General features: G+C 51.8%; 1 protein-coding gene across 1 annotated transcript; it reads left to right on the plus strand.

Moving 5' to 3' along the window:
- The first annotated feature begins 810 nt into the window (after positions 1-810).
- LOC118281346 (uncharacterized) lies at positions 811-1,521 on the plus strand. The gene has a single exon (XM_035601923.2). The coding sequence runs from the start codon at positions 811-813 to the stop codon at positions 1,519-1,521; it is 711 nt and encodes a 236-aa protein (XP_035457816.2).
- The last annotated feature ends 8,078 nt before the right edge of the window (positions 1,522-9,599 follow it).

A 9,599-nucleotide genomic window follows, 5' to 3' on the forward strand; every position in this document is an offset into this window, starting at 1 on the left:
AGTATTGCATGGTTAATTACTCTTTTCAAATTTCAAAAATTCTAAATTAAACTCCGAGAACTCTACGAGACCCTCCGAGAAATCTACGAGACCCTCCGAGAAATCTACGAGACCCTCCGAGAAATCTACGAGACCCTCCGAGAAATCTACGAGACCCTCCGAGAAATCTACGAGACCCTCCGAGAAATCTACGAGACCCTCCGAGAAATCTACGAGACCCTCCGAGAACTCTACGAGACCCTCCGAGAACTCTACGAGACTAACAACTAATTTATAATGAGCAGAAATCCTTCTCAGAGAAAATACTTTCTTTGCCTACAGGTAATCACATCACAACATAACAAAACCAACGAGAATCACCGAGAACCTACGAGAATCACCGAGAACCTACAAGAATCACCGAGAACCTACGAGAATCACCGAGAACCTACGAGAATCAACAAAAAAATCAACGAGGCTGGTGCAGAGCGCGCACCGCCTGTCAGTATGGCCGTGTCGGCGCAACCACGTCAATTATCCAGAGAAAGTAGAATAAGTTTGGTTAATTCACTTGATTGTCCTAAAAATCAGTTTATTAATCATCAGTTGATTATTTTAAGTTTAACACGATGTAAAATTAACGTTATCATTGTAATTTCAATACTTAACCTAAAACTTGTAAGCACGTGCTCGTGCGCCGAGTCCTATAAATACGCCCGCACTGTAGGCAATCGGGGCCGTCCCGCACTAGCCGCGGGACAGAAGCCGAGGAAGCCGCAGCCCGCCACGGCCCCGCCGCGCCCCCAACGGCCTCCGAAGAAGCCGACTGCGATGGCGCCAGCTGCGCCCATGCGCCCAGCGCCCCCCAGCGCCGCGCCCCCACGCGCAGCGCCCGTATATCGTGCGCCCCCGGACAACATCGCGCCGGGGCGCTTCCCTTCGCCGCCGAAGATGCCAGCGGACAAGAGGAAGGCGGTTTTTATCACGCCGCCCTTCCGCCCACCACCCGTCCTGCCGCCCTTCGCTCCACCGCTGCACGGCGCTGCGCCCGTACCCACGTACGCAGCCGCCGCCGCCGCTACCACCACCGGAACGCCCGCCCCAGCCGCGCCCCCGACACCGAAGCCGCGCTCGCCCACGACACCGTGCGCCCCCCCGCCCAAGAAGACGCGTTACCCGCCGCTCATCGTGGAGAAGCTCCCCAACTGGGTCGAGCACTTCACGGCCCTGAAGCGGCGGCTCGGACACGCGCCCAACGCGCGCCCCTTTGGGAAGGGGTGCGCTTCACGCCCCGCTCCGACGAGGAGTACCGGGCGATCCAGGCCTACCTGGCTGAACTGGAGAAACACCAGGGAGTCGCCTGGTTCTCGTACTCCCTCCCCGCGGAGCGAAGCGTCAAGGTGGCCATACGTGGGTTACCTGTGGACACCCCGCCGGAGGCGATTATGGAGGCGCTGCAGGACGCCGGCTACGGCGCGGAGTACGTCCGCCCCATCCGCGCGCGCCAGGGACGACCTGGGTGTTTATACTACGCCCAGGTAGCGCGCGCAGAAAACACCATCCCGGGCATATACGGGGTAACAGAGCTACTCTGTATGCCCGGGATTAAGATCGAGGCGTGGCGCGGGAAAAGGGCCCCGCGCAGTGCCACCGCTGCCAACAATTTAGGCACTCGTCGCACAATTGCCACCGGCCAATGGCCTGTGTGCGGTGCGGCGAGGACCACCCGGCCCGCGAGTGCCCCCGCCCTAAGGAGGAGCCGCCCACCTGCGCGAATTGCGGCGGCGCACACACGGCGAACAACACGTCGTGCCCGGTGTTCCGCCGCGAGACGCGCAACCCGAGGGCGGGTACTGTGGCGCGCACAGCCGCCGCCTCCACCGCCAAACCAGTAGCCGCACAGCCAAGGGGCGAACATAACGCCCCTGGCTCTCTAATGGCCGCGGCAAACGAGCCGGGAGGCGAGCGACGCAAGAGGCGCAGGCGCAAGAAGGCGCCCCCGCCAACCGCCGCCGCCCCCAGGCCCGCTGCTGCCACCGCCGGCGCCCCCGCGCCCCCGCTGCCGCCCCCGCTGCTGCTCTCACCGGCGCCCCCCGCGCCACCGCTGCCACCACCAACACTGCCACTTCCGCTGCCACCGCTGCGCGCCCGGAGAGGCGCACGGCTGCGCCACGGCCGACAACACAGCCGACCCCTGCGCAGCCCGCCCGCACACTCACAGTAAACGACGTCGTCCGGATCCTGCAAGAGATCGTGACGGCGCTCGTCACGCAGCGGAGCGATCCAGTGCCGCTGCTCCTAGACGCAATCAAGTCCCTAGTTTGCGATGGACCAGCGGCACCTTAGACTAATATTCTGGAATGCCAACGGGATGTCCCTCGAGAAGACCAGGCTATTGAAGCTGCTGCTAGACCAGCGGCAAGCTGACATAGCCCTGATCAACGAGACGCACCTCAGACCGGTGGACAAGCTGAAACTCAGCGGCTACCACGTCTACCGGGAGGACCACGTCTCGCCATCAGGGATTGCCTACAGGGGATTGGCAATCCTGGTCAGGAGAAGAATCGTCCACCAGCTGTTGCCGGTGCCCACACTGTCTGCTGCCTACGCGCTGGGCGTGGAGATCTGCATCAACCACCAGCCGACCCGAGTGTTCGCGTTCTACAGGCCACCACAACTTCGTCTCGCAGTGGCTGACGTCCGCGTCCTCCTGGACTCGCCGCTGCCTACAGTGGTGGCCGGCGACTTCAACCTGAAACACACCGCGTGGAACGCGAACACCAACACCAGCGAGGGAACTCGTCTCCTCGATGATGCAGAGCTCCACGGCTACGTGGTACTGGGCCCAGAGGCCCCCACCCACTACCCAGGCAACCGGCTGCAGCTACCCGACGTCATAGACCTGGCCGTCATGCGCGGCATCACCGCGACGGTCAACTGTGACGTCCTGGACGACCATCTCCTGTCAGACCACCAACCGGTGTGTCTGACTCTCGAGGACATCCCGCAGCACCTGCGACCTCTTCCTCCTCGCCCACGGCGGGACTGGCGCTCCTTCGCCGCGCACATGGCGCGGAACTCGCCGTCCTACCGCGTCGACACGCCCGCGGACGTGGACCGCCTCGCCGACGACTTCGCCGCGGCCACACAGGCCGCACTCGACGAGGCCCAGACGGCGAGCACCGCGACGCCTAGGAGGCCGACACCACTCCCGGCCTCCATACTCGCCATGATCGAGAGGAAGAGGAGACTTCGCAGGTCGTGGCAAAGGACCCGCTGCCCGACCATGAAGAGTTCGCTCAACGCTCTGGCTGCGAAGATCTCGTCCGCTGTGGCAAACCACGCGGGCGAGTCGTGGCAACGCGCCATCGAGCGAGCGACAGACGACTGGTCGGGCATTCACCGATTGTGCCGCAGCCTCGCAGGGAAGCCGGCTCCGATCAGGCCCCTACTGGCCGGCGACGGAACCCCCCGTTACCGTGCCGAGGACCGCGCGGAGCTCTTCGCCGACTCCCTGGAGGCTACATTCCAGCCCAACCCAGCCCGCAACGTGCAACACACAGCAGCTATCGAAGAACAGGTCGAACGGTACCTGGAGCAGCCGATCCCCCCCGATGAAGACCCCATCGTGTTCTCCCCTGGCCTGGTGCGGCGTATGGCTCTCCGAGCCCCACTACGCAAGGCACCCGGTCCGGACGGCATCCCCAATGAGGCCCTCCGCCGCCTGCCGCCGCGAGGAATAGCGACGCTGACCCGACTCTTCAACGGGATCCTCCGTACCGGACACTTCCCGGCCAAGTGGAAGCTCGGCAGAGTTATCATGCTGCCCAAACAGGGGAAGAACACGCTGCTGCCGGGGAGCTATCGCCCCATCACGCTCCTGGACACCGTATCGAAGCTCTTCGAGAAGCTGCTGCTGTTGCACCTGCGCCCACACCTCCAGCCACGCGGCGAACAGTTCGGCTTTAGGGCCGAACACTCCACGACCCAGCAAGTCGCGAGGGTACTGCACGACCTGGCCGCCGCGCGTAACAAGCGCGAGCGGGCCGCTGCAGTATTCCTCGACATGGAGAAGGCGTTCGACCGCGTCTGGCACGCCGGCCTGCTCAGCAAGCTGGCCACATCTACTACTCCTCGTCGACTAGTTAAGATCGTGGCCACCTTCCTGCACGGCAGAACCTTCCAAGTGGCAGTGGAAGGCGTTCTGTCGACTGAGCGCGGCATCCAAGCCGGCGTGCCCCAGGGAAGCTGCATCTCACCCGTGTGCTACTGCGTGTACACGGACGACATCCCCGTCGTGGACGGCGCCAAGCTCGCCCTCTACGCGGACGACGCGGCGCTCTACACGACGTCGCTGAACGCCCGGCACGCAGTAGTCAAACTACAGCGCGCCCTAGATGCACTCCCTGACTGGCTGGAGAAGTGGAGGTTGGCTGTGAACGTGGCCAAGACCCAAGCGCTCGCCGTGGGGATCATGAAGCCGGAACCTATGACTCTGATGGGTGAGCTAATACGGTGGGCGCCGAGAGTTAAATACCTCGGCGTGACCATCGACCGCTCCCTGTCCATGAAGCCCCACGTGCAGCAGGCTGTTGCTCAGGCGCGCGCCGCCCGTCACCTCCTGCGCCCGGTCCTCGACTCGTCGCTGCCGCTCCGTGCGAAGCTCGGCATCTACAAGGCCTACATTCGGACACGGCTTACCTACGCCGCCCCGGCCTGGTACGCGCTCGTGTCCGAATCCAACAGGAAACGCCTCCGTGCGCAGCAATCACTAACGCTGCGCACCATAGTCAAGGCCCCGCGCTTCGTACGGAACGCGACCATAACGAGAGACCTCGGCGTAGAGAGCGTCGACGACTTCGTGCAGCGCCTGAGCACCAACATGTTCGAGCGCGCCGGCAAGTCGCGGCACGACCACCTTCGGGCGCTGGCGCCATACCATCGGCGCCCCCCCGACGGATACGGTCTGCCGCGAGACCTGGTCGCCCCGGCCGACCCACCCGACGCAGCCACATGAGCCTCCCGCCCGCCCTAGCTAGGGCGGGGCGGTAGAGGCTCCCCACCGGACTTGACCACGCGCCGCTACCCGCCTGCTGCTCGCCGGGCCAGCCCGGCTTGAGCGCGGCCGCTAGCGGCGCCACAACACGGACTTGACATCGCATCGGGCCCCTCGCGGGGCCCGACTACTCCAACCCCTCGCCCGCAGTTGCGGGCAGCGACAAGCGACCGCCGAAACAGGCCTCGGCCTGGATCGCGCGTCCTCACGCCCCCAGTCGGGGACGTAGAGAAGGCCCCGTCGTCGCAATCGGGGCAGTTGCACTCCGATCGCCGTACAGTACGGACCTCTCTGGGAGTTGAATAAACTAAGTTTACAGTACTCGTGAAGTTTTTCTAAGCCCCAAAATGGGTGACCATCGTGAGAACAACAACTGTGACGTCAGCAATGATGACGTCACACTTTTTCAAAACACCACGTAGATTTCTCCTTCGTCATATACAATAATATATTATCTACGTTACGAACATTACTATTCTGTGCCAAAAGAATTATAATACAAAACCCATTTGGTTATTGTACGAAATATACGAATGCCTAGCATTTGTATAATATGTACAAAACAACACCCTATAACAAGGCTACTAATCGTAAACATAAATACTAGGGGGGATTCAACTGGTGGTAGCTAAAGATACCACGGTCTTGTAACAGTTTTGTCGATAGTACCTATACACATCAAGCTAAACAACCAGTATAAATTAACCATCAAATGTACAGAAATATCATTAAAAGTGAGACCAATATAAACTGGTTTTGTATAGCTCGATGTGTACTCGTACCTACTGTTCCAAGCTTAAATGGCCATAGTCACGAATCCACGTCAGCCATACGTAACTGGCGTGACGTCACTGTCATGTGGACATTTTAACATGACATATATATTTTTTTACATTTCTTTTTTTTTTGCACTGTCGTCCAAAGTGTCAATTTGATATCATGAAAGCTTTTAAGCGCGAACGTGGCGTATTAAAATGAACCGCGTATCGTATAAAGAGGTGGATAGGTATTACCTACCGTTTTATCCCAACGCCAATGAAAATCTGTCATGTTTTAAAGGGTTATATACGTAGGCATTTATTTTTTACCTACGTTTCGTGTAAATAAATGTATCGTCGTAATTTACATTATTAGGGTTGGCTATTTATTTTTATTACTTTGATTAAACAAGGTATGTTAACGTAAATCTATAGCAATAGATTTTATAGAAGCATGAGGAAAAATTGTAATAATTTTTTTTATGTTACGTAAGATAGAATATGTTCAATACCTCGTACCTATTTTAAACTTTATACCCATGAAATTGGAAGGGACACGTAATTATTATTCAAATTAATTTTGTCAATCCTTTAATGAGCCATTTACGAACTTCACCAAATCTTACAGCACAATAAAATCTTGACGATTCTTGAAAACAAACTTTCGTGAGCGAGTATAAATTAATTAGAAAATTGAGTTTGAGTTGAGGCATCAGGCCGCCACCGTAACAAGTTTTGTTGCCCAAATTTCGGGGCCCCGCAATATGGATTAGGTCAATTTAAAATCATTACCATAATTTCTTATCAAAAACTTTCAACTGAGTTTCGTTCATGAATATTCCTCCCTTATTTGGATGTTCATTTTACGTTATATTATGTTTATTAAAGCTTCAACATTCCCTGTCAAGAATACGGGTATTAAAATATACTACGGAAACTCTCAGCGAGTCCACTTCAACTACAAACAGGAACTTTAAAATATTATGTATCGATCGCTTCCAATATTCAGGCATTATTATTTATTGCTGAGCAGTACGCGGAAAGTTTGCCGGCGCTGGTATAAAATTTGTTGTAACACATCGGAGCCTCGATAGCCGGGGGTTACTTCGGGGGAACTTTTCCATTTGCCAGCAACGGACGAGAGTAGTGGAACACGCCAGCAGCACGCGCCACTCGATAAATCGTCGGCCAACGAACGATCCAGAATCATGCTCGGTGCCCACGTCCACCTCGAGACAGTTTGGCACAACGCTAAACTTTCTAAACTACGAGCTCCCAAAATGTAATCTTTTATAAATTCCTTAACAACAGTTAAATTCATTATTAAATTCCTTATCTTGAATCCACGGAACTTTTCTTTAAAAATAAATTTCCTTTAGTATACAAACTTTGTAACCGCGACGACAAAAACATAATTGTAAAACTTGGGTTAAGTCAGCGCCAAATTGCCTGTTTTAATTAAAAAACCGTGCGCCGAGGGTCCCGTCGGAGATAACAATTTAATGTAATGGCGATATTCAAAGAACTCCTTTATGGACGATTCGAGGAAACCTGCATAATGAATTAGGTTCAGTAAATACACCTACCTCTTACGTAAGGATTATTACTGATATAACGCAGGATGAAGAGAGAGAAACCATCACGGGGAGCTTTGGTTTGATTATTCATAAACTTGCGCCTTAACTTATGAAAAAGTATTTCTAGTTTTGCCTTACACTTTTTGGACAACGAAAAATACCTGTATTCATGAAGGTTCCTCAAGACTTTGCTTTATGAGAGGTAAAAAAAAGAAAAGCGCGGGTTTATTGTATACTGAGTTACTTATTCAAGGCACACATAACCTGATTTACATAAGTTCCCAAGGTTTTCTACAGCTGTATATCTACCTGTACGGCATTGGTCTCTCAAAGATATAACATGCACGTTTCGGTTAGGGACGCAATGTGGCCAATTTGCGGGGATCAGAATTTGCCTAAACCCTAAGAGCACGGGACAAAGACAAAAGGTCGTCCTGGCTGAGATTTATGAAGATTGCGGTCCCATAAAGTTGTGTCAGCGCTGTACGTGGAGTGGAATGAAAAAAAAAACGTAATGTTTTGTTGCAGCACTACAGCTAAATGGTCGCAAACGGATTCAGTTCCCAGCTATAACAGTGGATCATTGTCGGAAATGAATTATTACTTCGCAACTTTTACTTGAATGCAAGCGGATAAAAGGAACAATATGCAACCTTTTGTGGTCCATTATTTAACTTGATGGTATTCAGATTCTCGAACATTAATCATACTGATGTAGAGTTGTACTATGCTTTGAAAATGTTTTGCGAAGGATGTCCCTTACTTTGTTCAATTGTATGCTTCTGGGTCACCGTGGTCCACGAAGCGAACGTACATTTATAAAAAGATATTTGCTCACACAATCTAGATTGCTCTCGTAGTCAGACCTTATTCTATTTCGGTTGCCTCTCGTCTCTAAGCAGCGGAAGCCCTGTTTTTTGCGCCACATTTTCGTTGATAAAAATTCATTACGAACTAGAAGAAAACACCGACCGAGCTGAGATTTTCCTGATGTTGTCTGAGCTTGGATTGTGAATACTACATACCTTATTATTTTATTCAAACGCCGTATCTGCTATTTGTTTATGTCTACTAGTGTTTGACGGATTTTCTTTTACATTTTTCTTTCCGAATTTATTTGTAATTCTGCCTTAGTTTTAGATCTCATTTCAGTAATAAATTGACTTAAGAATATCTATTGAATTATAATAAAGTGTCTCACGTAAGCAACTCTCATTTTGCTTTCATAATAACTTACAAAGTTTTTCAGGCGAAAAGTGAGATAACGAATATGAAAATCAAAGGCACCGTTGTCAGGTAAGACTCAATTATCGATGACGCTGCCAGCTATGAATATTGATAGAAATATTTGCATACTACCCGCACCAACCGACCGATATGAAAGAAAAAACAACGCTCGTATGTAGATGCAATTGTATTCAGAACTTGCTTTCACAGTTGGATACATATTCAGTTATTCGGCAACCCTAGTTAGCGAGCCGAAGTCGAAAACACTATTTATACTTTTTCATTCGACAGTTCGAATTAACGAGTTGAATTTGTCGCTTTGAAGGAAAGTTTTTGACAGTATGTATGTGGCTAGTGGCGGGACTGCATACATAATTCGTGTCTGACCGTTCGAACCTGGGAAGAATTGAATTATTTATTTCGTGAACGAAGAGGTTGAGAATTATAGTTCAGAGACCTAATCTGATTCAACACTAGGTACCTACTCACACGAAAGCATATCAAGGAACAAATGAGTTAAAGGAAAACTGCACATCATATTTACATAGTGGGTAATATACGTCTATGAATAATATTGTGTTTAGTCTCTGAACGGTATATACTCAAGTGACCAGTATGAACCAAGCTGCAGTACTAAATATGTTGTTATTTGAGCACAGGTGGACGCTCTGCACGCTCCCGTATAATCCCTTAGTTACTACAACGATACCCACGGGAAGTAGCAAACACAACATGAAGCAATTTGCTGTCGATATTAATTTCAATATGGTTTACTAGCGCAGGTTCACTTACAAACCACTTAAGTCTGCCGATGAAAACTATAAAATGCTGTTTTAATAGCAATCGTTATTAAGTTGCACCTACGTTCTCCATTACCTAACATAGTGTTCAGTTTCAAAATAGTTTGTGCATATATACTAGTTGCTAATATTTTCATAGACACATCATGAGCAAAGGGTAAAAAAGATCACGACATTTTTTTTATAGTGTAAGCCAGTAAAC

Source organism: Spodoptera frugiperda, chromosome 30 (assembly GCF_023101765.2).
Source record: "Spodoptera frugiperda isolate SF20-4 chromosome 30, AGI-APGP_CSIRO_Sfru_2.0, whole genome shotgun sequence".
Classification (NCBI taxonomy): Eukaryota; Metazoa; Arthropoda; class Insecta; order Lepidoptera; family Noctuidae; genus Spodoptera; species Spodoptera frugiperda.